The sequence below is a fragment of the Nicotiana sylvestris genome, chromosome 11, assembly GCF_000393655.2.
Source record: "Nicotiana sylvestris chromosome 11, ASM39365v2, whole genome shotgun sequence".
Taxonomy (NCBI): Eukaryota; Viridiplantae; Streptophyta; class Magnoliopsida; order Solanales; family Solanaceae; genus Nicotiana; species Nicotiana sylvestris.
In genome coordinates this window covers 86,679,118-86,700,757 of record NC_091067.1, presented here as the reverse complement: position 1 = coordinate 86,700,757, position 21,640 = coordinate 86,679,118, and the positions used below count along the sequence as shown (strand labels likewise).

Below are 21,640 nucleotides of genomic sequence, written 5' to 3'. Positions count from 1 at the left end.
GCCCATGGTTGTCAACATATTTCGACTCCGTTGAGATTTGGATTTGTGTCGCATCAATGCGCACCCGAGTTTAGGAATGTAATTTTATTAAAGTCGTGCTTAAAGAGTCTAGTGTATTATTATTTTGGGGAAGGCCGTGAAATTCGCTAAACGGCCCACCCGAATTCATAGCGTTTATTGAGGGCCCCGTATTTCGTATTTTATTTGGCGAGGCTCGTCTCATCATTATATGAAAAGGCCAAACTAAAAGAGACTACGATTTTATTCTTATTTGTCTCTAAAGGCCATAATTTATTAGTTAACCAATCAATTATCATTAGAAGCACTCAAAAGGCCGAAACCTTAGGTCTATGATTCAGCAACCCAATGGGTTTCAGTCTGTTGGGCCCCAGTCCGATTCACAAGAAGCTTGAGCTTCAGGGCCCAAGCATACGCCAGCTTTTAGTTCTTAGCAACTAAATGATCAGCAATGGGTCTTGTGCTATTCTAGCAGGTTTTCACGCCACTGGGCCAAGGTGAGCCCAGAAATATGGCTCAAGTTAAAATAGGCCACAATACTAATTATGAACGAAATTGAATTTAAATGATCACCAGGGATTAACATCTATACTACGTTATTTGACATTCAAAACCGTCCAGGAATATGCAGCAACAATTCGATTTTTAGAAAACAAAACTGGAGATTTATCGTCAATTTCAGAATCCTAGTGGGACTGGACAGTAGCTTCCTCACTTATGAATCAACATGCTGAGACTCAAACTTGAATCCAAAATTTAAACCAACATATTCATCTATGACCATGATCTACTTAATTTCAGATTGAGAACATGAAAATAACTAGTAGAAATTCTATCTAATTACAACTAATATGGACTTATTCTGTGAAATTAATTACAGCTAGTATTTAACAGGGGTATGCATCAGCTAATACGGGCTAACTATAACTAGTAATTAACTCGAAAAATAAACTCACCTGATTCTAATACAGAACAGTTTACAGTCCCATTAATACATAACCAGTTTCAGTTCAATTATGCATTTCGAATTTGATAACAATGTACAACCACCAAACCATGACAAACTATCTAAAACATAATAATCTAAAGATCTACAACAGAGAATTTGCTCCAATTTCATTTCATGTTGTCAACAGGGAATGATACATCGAAACAAGTTCAATACGTGTACCTGGAAATCAGAATATCAAAGGAAGAAGGAGCAGTTAGCAACAGCAGAACAAGCAACAGTGATTTGGAATTTCAAACAGCAGTTTCAACCCAGAAATGAATCAGTGACCCAGGAAACTTTTCAAAAACCAGAATAGCACCAATTCAACCAACAATGAACCCATCAATCCACACATTCGATGAATAATCCACAGGCAACTCAAATAAACCAACATCAGTGCTCAAATAATTCCAAACACTTTCAGATTTCACCTATTGAACAGACACAGAAGAGTTCAAGCTATTTTTTGATTTCGAGATGAACTAGAAAGTTAAATTAAAGCTGGATTCGAAAACAACCTGAAGAAAGCAATGAAACAGTGATTTTTTTTAATTTTTGAATGTTTTGAACTTCAAGTTTAGATCTGAATAATCAGAGAGGAGCTTCCTTGAGAAATTTTTTCAGACCCCCCCAATGAAGGTATTGGGGTTGCCTTTTATAGGAAACAAATAAGGTAGAATTCTCTCCATGGCACTCACACATTTTCCCCCTTTTAATTTCAGATTTCCCCTATTGGTCCTTCAATTTCTGCCTTGTTTCTCAAGTTACTCCCCTAAGTTTACTGAAATCTACACTAAAGTCTTATTCTAGAAGGCCTTAGGGTGTTCTCTTACCTATACAATACTTATACTACCCTTATCTTGGTTTTGAAATTACTATTCTTAATACAACTACCATTTTCCATGCCTAAATTACCCTTATTTTCTCCCTGAAATTACTACCCAAACAAGCTAAGCTTCAAACCCCTAACTCTGACCCAAACCCTCTGTTAGCCTAACTACAAATCAATTATAGTTTCCCAAAAGAGTCCAATTCAACCTTAATCAGACCAAAACAAACTAAACTAATTAGAACTAGCTAGACGACCAATCAAACTGAAGCCAAACTTGAACTAATTAGTAATTAACTAAAGGAACACCAGAAACTAATTTAAACAAAAACTTAGTAAAACTAATTAACAAATTATAAATCGAACTAAAATTAGGAATTGGAACATATTCAAACAAACAACTAGATTTAATCAAATCGGGATACAAGATTAGAGCAATATTGACAAAAACTAAAACGTAAATTAACTAGACATTTAAATAAGGAATTCACACATGCAGAAAATCAGAAAAGGAAAAAGAAATTGAAGATAAAAGAAAACACCACTAAGAACTCACTGACAATACAGAACTCCGGCTAATGGTTGCTTCTCCAAACCACCCGAAATTTCTGACCCATAACATCCCTAACCATGTGTTTTCATAAGAAAACACCTGGTTAGGGTTGTTAGGGCCCGAAATCATGGAGATCTTGCCTTAGGGTTTTGGTCAGAAACCTTCGATTTGATATTCGAGCTTTTCCAGACAGATTCGCGAGACAAGGCCATGGGGGTTGGGTAGAGGATGCCCAGACGGTCACATGGTGTTAATTTGGTGGTGATTGGGTTACTTTGTGTTTTGGCCGGAAACCTTTGATCAAAGATTCGACGAGCTAGGGCTGGATTTGAAGGAAACGGGTGGTGGATTCATGACAAGGGAGAAAAGGAGGTTTCGTTGTGTTATTTTAGTGGTCGATGGCGTAAGTGGTGTTCGCCGGCGGTGGGATTCCGGCGAAGTAACAGAGGGTACGAGGAAGATGAACTATATTTTTTAGGGTTTGGGAATTTTCGGACAATTATATCAAAATGGGGAAGGGGGTTCCTGGCCGTCGAATCAGAAGCTTTAATGGCCAGGATTTACTGTCCCCCAAATGACGTCGTTTGGAGGATTAATGAATTGGACCGGGTGGGAAGGGCTTGGGTCGACCTATATTGGGTATTTGGGCCCGAGTGAAATGAATTGGCATGGCCCAAATGTGGGCAGCCTTTTCTCTATTTCTTTTTTGTTTTCTTTTCCTTTTCATTTGTTTCTTTTATCTATATTTTTTGTATTTTTTTGTATTTTTTCTGATTTTATAAAATTGCAACAATTAAAAATAAAGTCCTAATATCTCACTAATTGATTTCTAAAATTATTTTAAAAACTATTTCGGAACGAATTTACAATTAAACAATAAAAAATGCAAAAGTGAACTATTTTTGTTATTTTCTTCATATTTTGTCCTAAAACAAATTAACCCCTAATTAATACTAAAAATATTAAATTAAATCCTAAATGCAAATGCCTATTTTTGTATTTTCATATGAATTAGAATGCACATATAAATGCGCCAATTAGCAGAAAATGTCACCAAAATTCCCTAAAATATAAAATAATAAAGAAATTGTTTTGTTTGAATTTCTGGGAATAATTTGCTTTTGGGCAAAAATCACATGATCACAGCCTCTGCTTTTTAAGAAAAGGCATATTAAATTTTATTAATATCAAATCTATCCTCTTTTATTATCTCATTGCTTAAATGCTATGTTTCTCTTCTCTATCATGTTGTGTGCACATATGTGGCATGAGTTAGATCGGCTAGACTTCTTTATATTATTTATCTGTTTGTGTCTTTTTAATGATATCAAAAGGGGGAATAAATAAAGTGCAGTATAATGAGAAATAATAAGGAAGGCATAAAGTCAGGGGGAACTTGTGTTCTCCTATTTCTTAATCTGGTTCTTCTTGCTCTAAATCCATGTTATCAATGCTAAGTTTGTATCATCAAAAAGGGTGAAATTGATAGGTTTTCAATGTCTTTGCCTTATATTTTGATGATCTAACAAACTTATTGTCAAGGATCAGATAGGGAACCTAACACACTTGGACTATATTGCAAGTTAATAGATTCCAGCTAAATGTTAACTGCTATAGCTTCAGGAGATAGAAAACCAAACAAGGACCCGATACCCTTGTGGTTCCCTCATAGCAGTACAAAGTCAATTGGACACAGCGGGAAGCGACATGACTGCCTGCACTATTTCTGCCTCTATTGCACTGTTTCTAGTGCCCACTTATTCCTTGACCAACTAAAGTGCTTACTTCATTTAAAGTGATGTCATCAAGGTGTATCAACAATAAGTTTATATCAAAACATCACTTGAACATTTCAGTTTCTCATTCAAGCCTTTTGGAAAATAGAGAAATTAATTCTCACGAGCTTAAAGAACAAAGTTAAAAGCTACTACGGACCAGTTCCTAAAGTTAGTATTTTGTTGTCCTTAGTTGAGTTGTAACTTTGTGATTATTCTTATTGTATCTCCTAAACTTCTTATCCAGAAGCGTTGATTAGGAACCATCATGTAAAATCCGTAAACTCTTTGAGTTTATATTGTGACTAGGTTTAGTCATAAGTTAAAGTCTTTGTAACTAGAGAGTGACAAAGTGGCTTGTGATAAGAGTATCACAAGTTAGTTAAAGTCTTTGTAACTAGAGAGTGACAAAGTGGCTTTTGGTGAGAGTACCACAAGTTAGTTGAGTTGAATTCTTTGTAATAGAGTCATTACAAAGTGGCTTGTAATAGGCGTTTACAAGTTAGTGAAGTTGAAAGCCTATAGGTGTAAGTCGTGAATTTTGTCCCCTTGAGTTGGGATTTTTCCACGTAAAAATCCTGTGTCTCATTTACTTACAGCTTTATTAGCATTCTCAGCATAACCTCTTAGAGGACCAGGTACTCTACTGATTGGTGGACTCATACAAACTAACAAGTATGCATATCTTGGATGAATTCATCGTCTTTCATTCTGAAGAGCTCATATTCTGTTGTGAGCATATCAATCTTGGATTGCTTCACCTGTGTTGTTCCCTTGTGAGATGTCTGAAGAGCCTCCCAGATCTCTTTTGGTGATTGACAAGCTGATATCCTATTATATTCATCAGGGCCAACGCCACACACAAGAATTTTCTTTGCATGAAAATTCTTTTCTTTGGGTCGCCAAGGTTCTTTGTAGGGAAAAAGGGTCCATCACATATGACATCCCATAACTCAGAATCTTTAGCGATGATGAAGTCGTGCATCCTAGTTTTCCATAACCTATACTATTGACCATTGAACCTTGGAGGTCTGTAAGTAGACTGGCCTTCTTCAAAGTTTGGAGGAGAATCCATGAGGATCCTTTCTAGGTGTTAACCTGATTGAAAGAACCCGCTTTGATACCAATTGATAGAATATAAGGGTCCACCAAACTCTATAGAGGACCAGGTTCTCTATCAGGTTCAATAGTACTCACACACAACAGTAAATTGATGACAAGAGGAATTTTATGTGGAAAATTCCCATCTCACCGAGATTAAAAATCACAACCTACCCTTGTAGGATTTCAACTTCACTACTAAGCAACTTTTGGATTCAACCTATTTAACCTATTCAACCTAGGAATCAACCTCTTAATCCCTCGCTAACTTGTAATACTCTATTACAAGCCACTTTGTAATAACTCTATTACAAATACTTTACAACATGACTAACTCTAGCCAAGACTCAAACACGCAGGTTTAAGGTTTACAAAGAGTTTCCTACATAATGCTTCTAAACATGCGAGGTAGGAATTACAATTGAAGAACTATTAGAAAGTTACAACTTAACTAAGGATATATAATAACTCTATGTAGGAACTGGTTCGTAGTTGTTTTGTTCTTTGTTCTTGAAGCACTTGAAACTCGCTTGTTGGATGGTCACGTGAGAGAGCTTTTTTTTTTTGCCAAAATCTCTAAGTGTTCAAGTGAATTTGTTTTACCTTCCTTGATTGTATATATTCATGAGTGACATAACTTTCAATGATGTAAGCAAGGTAGGTAAAAAGTCTTTCCTGGAAAGTTGACTGCAATAATGTTCCTACACTGTAGCGTGTGCAGGAAGCAACTTTCCAACTAGAGAATTGACTTCATACAGTCTCCTTGGGAACTGGTAGGGACATGTTCCCTCAGCCGTTCCTTCCACTCTTAAGAGTTGAATCATAACACAAGATGGATCCCGAACTGGAACCTTGTGATCTTGAGGTCTTGTTGTTGTGTAACATGTTCTTTATCTAGTTCTTGGATAGTAAGTTTGTTAGATCATTAAAACATAAAGCAAAGTACTTATGACCAAAGTACTTGTAACCTATCACAACTGCAGAGAAGGTGTCACAAGGCAATGAAACAGTAGCTTCTTGGTTTCTTACAACAGTGAACCGTAGTTTGGGAGCTGTTTATAATTTGTAGTTCAAGGCTATACAAGAGTCAATGACTACTATGGAACTGATTGCATTGGTATTAAAAGAGTCTACAATGAAGTCACATGACCAAATTGATCTTGTTCCTAAGGCAAGTAATTTAGTTGATGGGCAAAGTAATACACAAGTTATTGCTCCTGTTGTAGATGATCTTGGCCTCTTAGCCAGGAAGACATTTAGTGTTACAAGTGGCATATTGTCTAAGGGCATACTCATTAACAATAGGGGTCAAAGAGAGTTGGGAATAATAGCAAAAAATCATGAACCAAATCCATTGGCCCTATAGGTCGTAGAAGATGATATGGGTGAGAAAGAAGACTAAGGGGAAGATATAGAGCAGGAATCAACAACTATTAATTTGCAATAAGCAGCAAGAGATGGTGACATATCTCCAAAGAGTGTAGAAAAGAAGAAATCAACATGGAAAATAGTAAGAAAACAAAAGGAAAAGTTTGTACCTGCAAGGGTGCAACCAAAAAGGAGTGGGATCTCTATTTCCAAATAATCTTATGGATAATGCTTTATTTTGGAATGTGAGGTTGATAAACATACAAAAAGCTTTCAATAGGTTGTTTAAACTACATAGAAAATAATCTTCGTTTGATTAGATTGATGGAGCCTTGGCAAGACCTTAACAAGCTAGAGGAATATAGAAGGAAGTTAGGGATCCATTCTGCCTATGCAAATATGACTGTGAAGATATGGGCATTAATTGATGAAGATGTTGATATGGACATTATGATGGATATGGAACAACAAATGACTCTAAAGTTGTTCCATAGAAATCTAAATAAGGAGTTGTTTATTACACTTGTATATGCCAAATGTGATGTTTTGGAAATAATTGAACTATGAGATTCTATGTACTACCTTGCCTCTGATATGGTGTCACATTGACTAGTTGGAGGTGACTTCAATGTTATTCTATATGAAAAGGAGAAATATAGTGGCCTTCCTATTTATCTGAGGGAAGCAACAGATTTTACACATTGTATAAACACTTGTGCATTATATGATCTAGGTTCTAAAGGGAGTATATAAACTTGGTAGAATGGGAGGTCGGATATGCATTGCATCTTCAAAAGACTTGACAGGTACTTGGCTAATCAACAACTTCAACATATGTTTTTCCAACTTTGGAAGTTGAACACTTGATCAAGTATAGTTATGACCATGCTCCACTAGTATTATCTTGTAATGCTAATACTGTCCAAGTTAATAAGCCATTCAAGTTACTTAACTTTTGGATAAAACATGATACTTTCTTGAGAGTTGTCAAGGAGCATTGGCACTATGATAGTATGGGTAATCCTTTCATAGTGTTCCAAAACAAAAGAAAGAATATAAAGAAGGTATTGGCAGCTTGGAGCAAAGAGATATTTGGGGACATATTTAAGTAGATTGCAGCTCTGGAAGATGTTATAAAGGTGCATGAAATTGAGTTTGAGCTTCATCCAACAACTCAAAATAGAGCCAAACTACATAAGGTGGAGGCAGATCTAACTAGATATTATCAGCTAGAAGAAATATTCTGAAGGCAAAAGGCTGGTTTGCAGTGGTTTAAGGATGTTGACAAAAATACCAAATTCTTTCATGCTCATGTTAGAGGAAAAAGGAAGAATCTGCAAGTATCTAGAATACTTGATAGAAATGACAACTGTATTAATTCACAAGAGGAGCTGGCTAGGGATGTTGTTGAGTTCTTTCACACTGAGGATAAGACACCAACAAACTTTGAAATAATCAGTCATGTACCAAAAATGATCTCTGAGGAGCAAAATGATAGATTATGGGAAGAACCAATAATGGAGGAAGTCAAGGTTGCAGTATTTGTTCTAAATGGGGACAGTGCAAGTGGGCCAGATGGATTCACTAGGATGTTTTACCAAACTGCATGGGAGATCATTTGTGAAGATGTTTTGAAAATGGTAAGGACTTTCTTTTGTGGTGTTGAACTTCCCAAATTTGTCACACACAAAAATCTTGTATTGCTACCCAAGAAGAAGAATGTAGCAACCTTCTCAGACATGAGGCCAATCAGTTTGAGTAATTTCTCAAACAAGGTCATATCAAGGTGATTTATGAAAGGTTAGTTGATCTTTTGCCAACTCTTATATCTCCTAATCAAGCTGGCTTTGTAAAGGGCAAAATAATAGAGGAAAACATTATCTTAACTCAAGAGATAGTGACTAATATAAGGATGAGAGGCAAACCGCCTACGATTGTAATGATATGGCCGGTCGTTTTAAGAATTAACGCTCTGATTCTCTATTATCTTCTTTTCCCATATTTGTTTATGCTATTATGAGTTGCTGGAAGGATTCGTTTTGAGTTTCAAAGTGTTTTGGGACACTTAGTCCCTAAATGAGAGCTTAAGCTTCAGAATTTGGACCGCAATCGGAGCAGTGTGAAGAGGGCCCTAGAATAGAATTTTATCAATTCCATTAGTTCCGTTGGGATATTTCAGGCATAGGGGCGTGTTAGGATTGTATTTTTTAGGTCCGTAGCTTATTTAGGCATGAAATGCCAAAAGTTAAATTTTTGAAGTTTTCGGATCGATAGTGAGATTTTGATAGCTGGGTTGGAATCCAATTCCAATAGTTGGAATAGCTCCGTAGTGCTGAATGTAACTTGTGTAAAAAATTTGGGGTCAATCGGACTTGGTTTGGTTGGTTTCGACATCAGTTGTAGGATTCTTGAAATTTCAAGTTCTTTAGGTTTGGATTGGAGGGTGATTCATGGTTTTAGCATTGTTTGATGCAATTAGAGGGTTGTACTAAGTTCGTATGGTGTTTTAGGACTTGTTGGTATGTTTGGTTGAGGTCCCGGGGGCCTCGTGTGGTTAACCGACCTTTAGACTTAAGAAGAAGATTGCTGAAATTGCAGAGGTCTCCAGTTCTGGTTTCCTTCTTCGCGTTTGCGAGTAGGGTCTCACGTTCGCAAAAAGGAGCTGGGGCAGGTGGGAATTTAATGCTTCGCGTTTGCGATGTTGGTCCCACATTCACGAAGCAGAGAGACTTTATGCCTACACGTTCGTGGAGAGGGTCACGCGTTCTCATAGGAGTGAGAGAGTAGTTATCGTGTTCGCGTCTGGGTCAACGCGTTCACGATGAGGAATTCTGGGCCAAGTCAAGTTGTGCTTCGCGAATGCTAGGGGACTTCCGTGTTCGCGAAGAAGGATTTATCTGGGTAGATTATAAAGTTTCAGAATCGAGGGTTAGCCATTTTTTTTTTTAATCAAAACTAGAGTTTGGGAGCTCGGATTTGGATGAGATTTTGAGGGGTTTTCAGAGATATCAATTGGGTAATGATTCCTAACTCCTTTTTGCTTATAATCCATTAATCTAAACATGAATTTATCATCTAATTTCAGATTAGGGGTGAGAAATTGGGAAAAGCTCTTAGGTCTAATTTTGGGGTTTTGATCAAGATTTTGGTATCGGATTGGAGTAATTTTGGTATGGTTAGACTTGTGAGTGAATGGGTGTTCATAATTCGTACTTTTTACCCGATTCCGAGACGTGGGTCCGAGGAGGATTTTTGGGCATTTTTTCTATTTTCTTGCCTTAGCTTCGATTTCTTTAGCTAAATTAGTTGTTTGTAGTTGTATTTACGTTATGATATTAATTTGATTAGATTTGGGCCACCCGGAGTTGGATACTCGTTGCAAAAGTTTGATTTCAGATTGATTTTGAGCCTGTTCGAGGTAAGTGTCTTGCCTAAGCTTGTGTGGGGGAACTCCACTTAGGATTTTGGTGTTGTTGTTATATGAGTGTCGTGTACGTAAGGTGACGAGTGCGTACACATGCTAATTGTTGACAAACCCCGTTTTCATTAAGTAAATATCTATGTTTTCTTGTAATTGAGCAATAATTGTACTTGAAGTCTCTTGTTAGTTTAGAAAAAGCATGCTTATGTGATTTAATTGTCTTACCTGCTTCAACTGCTTACTTGTACTCTGTGCAGCATGTTTAGAGTAGAACTTCCTGTCTAATTCACGAATAGAACTATAAATTCTTTCTTGGGAATGCTGTGTGTTTACTTTGGGACTACATGCCGATTTCCCGGGAGATCCCCGTGCATGTTTATTTTGGGACTACGGATCGGTATTTCGGTAGATCCCTCTACACTTTTACGTTTGGGACTACGGGACGGCACCCAGGATATTCCCCTACATTGACTATTTATTTTGGGACTACGGATTGGTGTTCCAGGAGTTTCCCCTGTATATATATGATTTGGACTACGCGACGATATCCCGGGGGATCCTCTGTACATTTACGATTAGGGCTATGGGACGATATCCTGGGAGATCTCCTATTGCTATCTCTGTGTGCTGAGTATATTTTGTTTGTGATTTTACTCTTTATCAACTGTTAGTGTCTTAAATTATACTCTCGCACTTCATATTGTTTTACTAGTAGGGCCCTAACCTTTCTCGTCACTACTTGACCGAGGTTAGGCTTGGAACATACTGGGTACCGTTGTGGTGTACTCATGCCCTTTCCTACACATGTTTTTTCGTGTGCAGATCTATGTTCTTCGGCTCAGCCATACTTTCAGTGAGGCGAGGCGATCTTCAGAGATTTTGAGGTATATCTACCGTGTTCGTAGACCGAGGAGTCCCTCTCTATTCTCTCTTTTAGCTATAGCCCTTCTGTATTTTCCTTTGATTAGACATTCTGGAGTTAGAATAATATGTAGTGTCCACAGCTTGTGATTTCATGAGATTCAGGGTTTTGGAGTTGTCTAAGTTTTGAGAGCGTGTATTTGTATATGACGAGCGGCATCTTAAACGTTTTTATTATGTTTTATTCGTAGTTTTTGCTAGTTTCGTCTTTCGTTTCCTTTTTCCGCTATTTGTTAGGCTTACTTAGTCATAGAGACTAGGTACCATCACACCAGTTCACAGACGGCAAACTTGGGTCGTGACAAGTTGGTATCAGAGCTCTAGGTTCATAGGAGTCATGAATCACAAGCCGGTTTATTAGAGGCTCGCAGATCTGTACGGAGACATCTGTACTTATCTACGAGAAGCTATGTAACTGTTAGGAAAATTCCACTTCAGTTTATTTCTTTGTCATGCGAGATTTTTGATATCGAAATTCTAAACTTCTGTCTTCTATTCTCTCACAGATGGTGAGGACACGTGCTGCCGGAGATGACAACCCACCCTCGCCCCCCTGCTAAATCCATCAGATGTTAGGGGTGGGTAGAGGCCGAGGACGCGCACGTGGTACAACCAGAGCACCTGCGCGAGCTGCCACAAAGGATCCACCAGCAGCTCCAACCGGAGTCTGGGCGCCTGATACGCCTACTGCTGCTACTAGTCCAGCTCTTCAGGAGACCCTTACATAGTTCGTGAGCATGTACACCACTCTAGCTTAGGCAGGGTTGATTCTCCTTACTGCAGCCACATCCCAGGCCGGGGGAGGAGCACAGACTCCCATTGCCGACACTCCTAAGCAGCTGGTCCGGTATTGCCTGTGGCCCCAGTTCAGCCCAAGACAGGGCATCAGCTTGCGAGGATGAGTAGCGGAGGCTTGAGAGGTTAAAGAAGTACAAGCCCCCTATATTTAGTGGTCTACCATCAGATGATGCTCTGGGATTTCTGGAGGAGTGTTACCGTATACTCCGCACTATAGGTGTATCAGGATCCAATGGGGTTTCTTTCACTGCCTTCCAGCTTCTAGGAGCAGCCTATCAGTGGTGGCGTACTTTTGAGTTGGACAGTCTAGTTGAGACAACATCCCTTACATGGACTCAGTTTTCAGATATGTTTTTGAGAGAGTATGTTCCTCAGTGCCTCAGGGATGCATGGCGTGCAGAGTTTGAGCATTTGCGCTAGGGTACTATGACTGTTTCACAGTATGATATCCGTTTCACTGACTTGGCTAGGCATGCACCAGCCTTGGTTTCTACAGTTCATGAGAGAGTTCGCCGGTTTATTGAGGGGCTCATTACCAGCTTCAGGTCTAGCATGGCTCGTGAATTGGAGATGGATATTTCTTATCAACAGGTGGTGAGCATTGCTAGGAGAGTAGAGGGTATGCATTCTCATGACAGAGAGGAGAGGGAGGCCAAGAGGTCTCGAAAGTCGGGCCATTATTCTGGTGCCCGTGCCACAACTACAGTTTGTCATGGTAGGGGTTATATGAGTCGCTCCGTTCATTAATCTCTTCCAATAGCCAATGGTATTCCAGCTCCTCCTAGACTTCAGAAGCGTTATTATGCACCTCCAGTATCTAGTGTATTGCCTGCACGGGGTGCTTCCAGTGGTCAGTCCAGCAGACCTGACCCGAGCCATTCACAGCCGCCATGTCCTCCCAGAGCTTGTTTTGAGTGTGGCGACATATGTCATATGGTGAAGGATTGCCCCAGACTTAGAAGGGGTGCACTTCCACAGACTTCTCAGCCACAACATGCTCCGTAGAGTTCCCAGGCTATGATCACACCACCAGTTGCTGCCCCTCCTGCCCAGGCAACTAGAGGTAGAGGTAGGGAAGGTAGAGGTCACCCTAAAAGAGGAGGTCAGGCCAGATACTATGCCCTTGCTGCCCGTACCAAAGTTGTTGCCTCTGATTCTATCATCACAGGTATTGTTCCGGTCTGTCATAGAGATGCATCGGTTCTATTCGATCCAGGCTCCACTTATTCGTATGAGTCCTCTTAGTTTGCCCCGCATTTGGGCGTATCTCAGGATTCTTTGATTTTCTCTGTTTATCTACTTCTATAGGAGATTCTCTTGTTGTAGACCGTATTTATCGGTCGTGTTTGGTTGATCTTAGTGGTTTTGAGACCATAGCTAATTTATTATTGCTCAGCATGGTAGATTTTGTGGGTATCTTGGGCATGGACTGGTTATCGCCCCATTATGCTATTATGTCATGCCAAAAAGGTGACGCTGGCTATGCCAGGTGTACCGTGAGTAGAGTGGAGGGGTTCCTTAGATCACACTCCCAATAAAGTTATTTCTTTCCTTTAGGCTAAGCGAATGGTTGAGAAGGGGTGTGACGCGTATCTAGCCTATGTGAGAGATGTCAGTATTGCTACCCCTACAGTTGATTCAGTCCTAGTAGTACGGGATTTCCCTGATGTGTTTCCAGCTAATTTTCTGAGTATGCCAGCCGATAGAGATGTTGATTTTGGCATTGATTTATTGTCGGGCACTCAGCCTATTTTTATTCCTTTGTATCGTATGGCTCATCCTAAGTTGAAGGAGTTGACGAATCAGTTACAGTAATTGCTTGATAAGGGTTTTATTCATCCCAGTGTATCACCTTGGGGTGCCTCTGTCTTGTTTGTGAAGAAAAAGGATGGTTCTATGCGTATGTGCATTAATTATCGCGAGTTGAACAAATTTATAGTGAAGAACGGGTATCCTTTGCCTCGTATTGATGATTTGTTTGATCAGCTACAGGGTGAACGAGTGTTTTCTAAGATTTACTTGTATTGAGGTTACCATCAGTTGAAGATTCGAGAGCCAGATATCCCGAAGACTGCTTTCAGGACTTGGTATGGCCATTATGAGTTCCTTCTAATGTCATTTGGGTTGACCAATGCCCCAACAACCTTTATGCATTTGATACATAGTGTGTTCCGGCCATATCTTGACTCGTTCGTCATTGTCTTCATTGATGATATTCTGGTATACTCCTGGAGTTGGGAAGATTATGAGCAGCACCTCAGGAAAGTGCTTCAGACTCTGAGAGAAAGAAATTATATGCAAAGTTCTCGAAATGTGAGCTCTGGTTGGATTCCGTGGCATTCTTGGGTCACGTGGTATCAAGTGAAGGAATCATGGTGGATCTAAAGAAAGTAGAAGCAGTGCAGAGTTGGCCCAGACCATCTTCAGCTACAAGTATCCGTAGTTTTCTTGGCTTGGCAGGTTATTACCGACGATTTGTTGAGGGTTTTTCATTTATTGCAGCACCTGTGGCCAGGCTGACCTAGAAGGGTGCTCTGTTCTAGTAGATGGAAGAGTGTGAGGAGAGCTTCCAGAAGCTCAAGACAGCTTTGACTACAACCCCAGTTTTGATATTGCCTACAAGTTTGGGGTCTTATACTGTCTATTGTGATGCCTCGAGGATTGGCCTTGGAGCGGTATTGATGCAGTACGGTAGGTGATTGCCTACGCATCTAGACAGTTGATGGTACATGAGAAGAATTATCATGTCCATGATATCTAGTTAGCTGCTATTGTTCACACCTTGACGATCTGGCACCATTATTTGTACGGTGTTCCTTATGAGATTTATACTGATCACCGGAGTTTGCAGCATCTGTTCAAGTTGAAGGATCTTAATTTGCGCCAGAGGAGGTGGTTAGTGCTGTTGAAGGACTATGATATCACTATCTTGTATCACCCGGGCAAGGCCAATGTGGTGGCCGATGCTTTGAGTTTTCGGGCAGAGAGTTTGGGGAGTTTGTCTTATCTACCAGCAGTGGAGAGACCCATGGAGATGGATGTTCAGGCCTTAGCCAACCAGTTTGTGAGATTGGATCTTTTAGAGCCTAGTCGGGTTCTAGCTTGTGTGATTTCTCTGTCTTCCTTGTTCGATCGTATTCGAGAGCGTCAGTATGATGACCCTCATTTGCTTGTCCTCAAGGACAAGGTTCTGCATGGTAATGCCAGAGATGTGACCATTGGTAATGATGGGGTATTAAGGATGCAGGGTCGGATTTGTGTACCCAATGTTGATGGGCTTCGGGAGTTGATTTTAGAGGAGGCCCATAGTTCGCGGTATTCCATCCATCCGAGTGCCGCGAAGATGTACCAGGATTTGAGACAGAACTATTGGTGGAGGCGGATAAAGAAAGATATAGTTGGGTTTGTAGCTCGGTGCCTCAATTGTCAGCAGGTAAAGTATGAGCACCAGAGACCGGGTGGTTTGCTTCAGCAGATAGAGATTCCGAAGTGGAAGTGGGAGCAGTCACCATGAACTTCGTAGTTGGACTCCCACGGATTTTGAGGAAGTTTAATGCCATTTGGGTGATTGTGAATCGGCTGACCAAGTTCGCACATTTCATTCCTGTGTGTACTACCTATTCCTCAGAGCGGTTGGCGGAGATTTATATCTGGTAGATTGTTCGTCTGCATGATATTCCAGTTTCCATCATTTCAGATAAGGGTACGCAGTTCACACTATGGTTCTGGAGGGCCGTACAGCATGAGTTGGGTACTCGAGTGGAGTTGAGCATAGCATTCCATTCCAGACGGACGGACACTCCGAGCGCACTATTCAGAATCTTGAGTATATGCTCCGTTCGTGTGTGATGGAGTTTGGAGGTTCTTGGGATCAGTTCTTGCCACTGGCAGAGTTTGCCTACAACAACAGTTATTAGTCCAGCATTCAGATGGCACCGTATGAGGCTTTGTATGGTAGGCAGTGTAGATCCCCGGTGGGTTGGTTTGAGCCGGGTGAGGCTAGATTATTGGGTATAGACTTGGATCAGGACACCTTGTAGAAGGTTAAGGTGATTCAGGATAGACTTTGCACATCCTAGTCCAAACAGAAGAGTTATGCAGACCGGAAGGTTCATAATGTTTCCTATATGGTGGTAGAGCGGGTCTTGCTTCGGGTTTCACCTATGAAGGGCATTATGAGATTTAGGAAGAAGGAGAAATTGAGTCCAAGCTTTATTGATCCTTTTGAGGTACTGAGACTTGTTGGGGAGGTTGCTTATGAGCTTGTCTTACCTCCCAGCTTGGTAGGAGTTCATCCGGTATTCCATGTTTTGATGCTCCGGAGGTATCACGGTGATCCGTTGCACGTGTTGGATTTCAGTTCAGTTCAGTTGGATAAAGATCTATCCTATGTTGAGGATCTATTGGCGATATTGGATAGGCAGGTGCGAAAGCTGAGGCCAAAGAACATTGCATCAGTAAAGGTTCAGTGGCGGGGTCAGCCGGTCGAGGAGGAGACTTGGGAGGCTGAGCAGGATATGCACAGCCATTACCCTTATCTTTTCATTACTTTAGGTATGTCTCTGTGATCGTTCGAGGACCAATGAATGGTTTAAGAAGAGGAGTATGTAACAACCCGGCCGGTCGTTTTAAGAATTAATGCCCTGATCCCCTATTATTTTCTTTCCCTAATTGTGAGTTGTCAGGAGGATTCGTTTTGAGTTTTAGAGTATTTTGGGACACTTAGTCCCTAAATGAGAGCTTAAGATTTAGAATTTGGACCGTAGTTGGAATAGTGTAAATACGGCCTCAGAATGAAATTTTGTTGATTCCGTTAGCTCCGTTAGGTGATTTCGGGCTTAGGGGCGTGTTCGGATTGTGTTTTGGTGGTCCGTAGCTTATTTAGGCTTGAAATGTCGAAAGCTGAATTTTTGAAGTTTCAGGATCGATAGTAAGATTTTGATATTGGTGTCGAAATCCAATTTCGAAAGTTGGAATAGCTCTGTAGTGCTTAATGTGACTTGTGTGCAAACTTTGGGGTCAATCGGACTTCGTTTGGTTGGTTAAGCTAATTAGGTTTGGATTGGAGGGTGATTCGTGGTTTTAGCATTGTTTGATGCGATTTGAGGGTTGGACTAAGTTTGTATGGTGTTTTAGGACTTGTTGGTATGTTTGGTTGAGGTCCCCGGGCCTTAGGTTGATTTCGGGTGGTTAACGGACCTTTAGACTTAAGAAGAAGATTGCAGAAATTGTAGAAGTCTCAAGTTCTGGTTTCCTTCTTCGCGTTCGTGAGTGGGGTCTCGCGTTCGCGAAGAGGAGCTGGGGCAGGTGGGAATTTAACGTTCGCGTTCACGATGTTGGTCCCGCATTCGCGAAGCTGAGAGGTCCTATGCATACGCGTTCGTGAAGAGGGTCCCGCGTTCGCGTCTGGGTCATCGCGTTCACGATGAAGGAATTCTGGGCCAAGTCAAGTTGCGCTTCGCGAACATGAGGGGACTTCCACGTTCGCGAAGAAAGATTTACCTGGCCAGATTATAAAGTTTCAAAATCGAGGGTTAGCCATTTTTTTTAATCAAAACTAGAGTTTGGGAGCTCGGATTTGGATGACATTTTGAGGGATTTTCATAGATATCAATTTGGTAATGATTCCTAACTCCTTTTTTCTTATAATCCATTAATCTAAACATGAATTCATCATCTAATTTCGGATTTGCGGTGAGAAATTGGGGAAAATTGGAAAAAGTTCTTATGCCTAATTTTGGGGTTTTGATCAAGATTTTGGTATTAGATTGGAGTAATTTTGGTATGGTTAGACTCGTGAGTGAATGGGTGTTCATAATCCATAATTTTTACCTGATTCTGAGATGTTGGCCCGGGGAGGATTTTTGGGCTTTTTTCTATTTTCTTGCCTTAGCTTCGATTTCTTTATCTAAATTAGTTGTTTGTATTTGTATTTACATTATGATATTAATTTGATTAGATTTGGGCCACCCAGAGTTGGATACTCCTGGCAAAAGCGTGATTTCAGATTGATTTTGAGCTGGTTCGAGGTAAGTGTCTTGCCTAAGCTTGTGTGGGGGAACTCCACTTAGGATTTTGGTGTTGTTGTTATATGAGTGTCGTGTACGTGAGGTGACGAGTGCGTACACGTATTAATTGTTGACAAACCCCGTTTTCATTAAATATATATCTATGTTTTCTTGTAATTGAGCAATAATTGTACTTGAAGCCTCTTGTTAGTTTAGAAAAACATGCTTATGTGATTTAATTGTCTTACCTGCTTCAACTGCTTACTTGTACTTTGTGCAGCATGTTTAGAGTAGAACTTCCTATCTAATTCATGAATAGAACAGTAAATTCTTTCTTGGGACTGTTGTGTGTTTACTTTTGGACTATGGGCTGATTTCCTCGGATATCCCCATGCATGTTTATTTTGGGACTATGGATCGGTATTCCGAGAGACCCCCCTGCACTTTTACGTTTGGGACTACGGGACGACACCCGAGAGATTCCCCTGCACTGTCTATTTACTTTGGGACTACTGATTGGTATTTCGGGAGTTTCCCCTGCATATTTATGATTTGGACTACGGGACAATATCCCGTGAGATCCTCTGTACATTTACGATTGGGACTACGGGACGATATCTTGGGAGATCCCTTGTTGCTATCTCTGTGTACTGAGTATATTCTGTCTATGATTTTGCTCTTTATCAACTGTTAGTGCCTTAAATTATTCTGTCGCATTTCATACTGTTTTACCTCGTTAGATATATATATAACCAGTAGGTCCCTGACCTTCCTCGTCACTACTCGGCCGAGGTTAGTCTTGAAACTTACTGGATACTGTTGTGGTGTACTCATGCCCTTTCCTGCACATGTTTCTCGTGTACAGATCCAGGTTCTCCGGCTCAGCCATACTTTCAGTAAGGCGAGGCGATCTTCAGAGACTTTGAGGTATATCTACCGCGTCCGCATACCGAGGAGTCCTTCTCTATTCTCTCTTTTAGCTATAGCCATTCTGGAGTTAGAATACTACGTAGTATCCATGGCTTGTGATTTCATGAGATTCCGAGTTTTGGGAGTTGACTTAGTTTTGAAAGTGTGTATTTGTATATGCCGAGCGGCATCTTAAATGATTTATTATGTTTTATCTGCAGTTTTTGCTAGTTTCGTCTTTCGTTTCCTTTTTCCACAATTTGTTAGGCTTACCTAGTCGTAGAGACTAGGTGTCGTCACGACAGTTCACGTAGGGAGAACTTGGGTCGTGACAATGATAGGGTCTCGTGGTTATTCTTGACTAAAGTACTAAGGTAGATGGGATTTTGTTAGGTGTTTATTGACGTGATCTTCAGATTAATGTCAAACAATTGGCATTCGGTAATGCTAAATGGATAGGCAAATGGCTTCTTCAAATCATCAAGGGGTGTAAAACAAGGAGATCCTTTATCTTCTACATTGTTTATTGTGACTGGAGAACTACTTGGAAGAGCTTTAGATGCATTGTTTGACAATCCCAACTTTATAGGATTTGGAATGCCCAAATGGAGTAAGAATATCAACTATCTCTCTTATGTTGATGATATAATCATCTTTAGTTTTTCACATTATTGGGAAATATAGTTGATTATGGATGTATTGGAGGACTATGAAGCAGATTAATGTCAGAAGGTAAACAAGGAGAAATCAGGATTCTATATGCATGAAAAGGCTCCCTCAGATGAGGTCAATATTATGCATCTTATCACTGAATTTCAGAGGCAATCCTTCCCTTTCACTTAATTGGGTTGTCCAATATCCTATAGTAGAAGGAAGAAGGGGTTTTATAAGGATATAATTTTCAAACTACAACAAAGACTACAATCCTAGAAGGGGAAACTATTATCTACAGGGGAAGAGTAGTTCTGATCTCACATGTACTGGAAAGCATGCCTATTCACTTATTATCTGTTGTGAATCCACCTGCATATGTAATTGATGAGTTACACAAAATGTTTGCTAGGTTCTACTGGAGTAATTTAGAAAATGCTAGAACAAAACACTAGGCAATCATAGGAGCCTTTATGTATTCCTAAAGATGAGGGAGGTGCTGGATTCAGATCCCTTCATAATGTGTCTAAAGAACTATTTGCAAAGCTATGGTGGAACTACAGGACTAAGGATACATTACGGACTACATTAATGAGAAATAAGTATTGTAAAAAGATTAATGAAGTATTGGTTCCTAGGAAATCCGGATGACATGTATGGAAGAAAATGCGTCAAATGAGGGAGCAAATAGAGCATCAGATTTGGTGGCAATTAAAAGTGGCAATTATTACTTCTGGTATGACAACTGGATTGGACTTGGAGCTCTTTATCATGCTTCAAGCCCAGATCATTGGTGTGATGAATCCATAGTACATGTGGATGAAGTTGTGGAGAATGGGGCATGGAATGAGGATCAATTAAGAGATTTGTTGCCAGATAAGTTAGTAGATCATATTATTGAAACCATTAAACCTCCTTCAGCCCACAATCAGAAAGACAAGCCATGGTGGAAACTGGAAACCAAAGGCAAGTTCTCAGTAAAGTCAGCTTGGCAGTATATAAGGAAAAGAAGATAAGAAAGCTAATTGTACAAGTTTATTTGGGTCGAGGGGTTGCCATTTAAAGTCATCTTCTTCATATGGAGGTTACAGAAAGAAAGACTGCCCTTGGATGATTACTTTTTTATGGTTGGGATACTTCAAAACCTCAAGATGCTGGTGTTGTAGACATCCTAAGGAAGAAACATTGCCAAATATTTTCCTAAAATCTCCAGTGGCTAAATTCATCTGGAAATACATTAGTGCTCCAGCATGGATTAATATAGAAGGAAAAAAGCTTGTACAAGTTGTCAATGAATGGTGGAGAAGACCAGTGAATGCCAACTTGAAGCCAGTGTACCATGCCATGCCTAGTTTGATTGTATGGCACTTGTGGAAGAGTAGGAACTCAAGATTGCATGGGAAAAAAGTGTCTATCAACAGGTTGATTTTTCAAATCTCAATCTCTATTCAAATGCTTTTAAAGATAAGAAGGCCAAACATCACAGGAGTTACAACTACCTATCCAGATTTACATGAGAAACTATTGTAATATATTCCTAAATAGAAGTACACTAGAGTGCTATGGCACTTGCCTCCAGTGGAACAGATCAAATATAATACAGATGGGGCATGTATAGGGGACAATGAGGGAGCTTCATATTCTTTTTGCATAAGAGATGGTATTGGTGATCTCTTATATGTACAAGCAGATTCAATAGAGGATGCTACAAATAATATAGCTGTAGCACATGAAATTCTGGTGAGGTACATGATTCAATCACAGTATCGCCCATGCGTAATTGAAACTGATTCATTCCTGATGAAGAAGGTGCTGGAGGAGGTTTGGGAGCATCCTTGGAGCATAGCCCAGCAGGTGGAGGATATAAAGGCCTTAATGACAAGGGGTGTGTTCCAGGTTGAACATGTACTACGTGAAGGTAACAAGCTAGATGTTCCTTTAGCTAACTTAACATTGGAGCATCAGGCTATGTTACAGGTCCACTCCTTCGAGGAGATGGACACACAAGGTAGGAAGATTTTAAGCAGTGACAAGCTTCAGATACCTTATATTAGGGTCAGAACAACCAAGCCAAATACTAAGTGATGAAGTACTGGAAGAACATGAGAAAGATGGGGAGGATTGCTGTTGGGAGTGGAAGTTGTAACAAAGGGGAACTAACTGGAGGAGGAAATCACATGATACTTCCTAATCGAATCTATATTGAGGAGAGTAAGAAGATATTTTATACTAACATAATTTGCTTTTTTGCAGGTATAGTGTTTGGAGCTACAGTTTATATTGTGGCCAAATCTTTT

The 21,640-nt window shown here is 40.1% G+C and overlaps 2 protein-coding genes across 2 annotated transcripts; both read left to right on the top strand.

Moving 5' to 3' along the window:
- Window positions 1–12,792: 12,792 nt before the first annotated feature.
- On the top strand, window positions 12,793–14,300 carry LOC138881272 (uncharacterized mitochondrial protein AtMg00860-like). The gene is made up of 2 exons (XM_070161488.1): window positions 12,793–12,943; window positions 14,029–14,300. Exons 1-2 carry the CDS (start codon window positions 12,793–12,795, stop codon window positions 14,298–14,300), a joined length of 423 nt encoding a protein of 140 aa, XP_070017589.1.
- A 5,699-nt stretch (window positions 14,301–19,999) lies between these two features.
- On the top strand, window positions 20,000–21,428 carry LOC138881271 (uncharacterized). Its single transcript, XM_070161487.1, has 3 exons — window positions 20,000–20,337; window positions 20,510–20,702; window positions 20,889–21,428. Exons 1-3 carry the CDS (start codon window positions 20,000–20,002, stop codon window positions 21,426–21,428), a joined length of 1,071 nt encoding a protein of 356 aa, XP_070017588.1.
- Window positions 21,429–21,640: the final 212 nt, after the last annotated feature.

Bases quoted from the DNA above. Each gene is read 5' to 3' on its own strand.
- LOC138881272 (XM_070161488.1), top strand. From the start codon at position 12,793: ATGATCACACCACCAGTTGCTGCCCCTCCTGCCCAGGCAACTAGAGGT. The intron at 12,944-14,028 runs GTATTGTTCCGG...GATTATGAGCAG, and splicing joins CTCTGATTCTATCATCACAG to CACCTCAGGAAAGTGCTTCA.
- LOC138881271 (XM_070161487.1), top strand. From the start codon at position 20,000: ATGGAAGAAAATGCGTCAAATGAGGGAGCAAATAGAGCATCAGATTTG. The intron at 20,338-20,509 runs GTATATAAGGAA...CTGGTGTTGTAG, and splicing joins TCAGTAAAGTCAGCTTGGCA to ACATCCTAAGGAAGAAACAT. The intron at 20,703-20,888 runs GTATGGCACTTG...ATTCCTAAATAG, and splicing joins ATGCCATGCCTAGTTTGATT to AAGTACACTAGAGTGCTATG.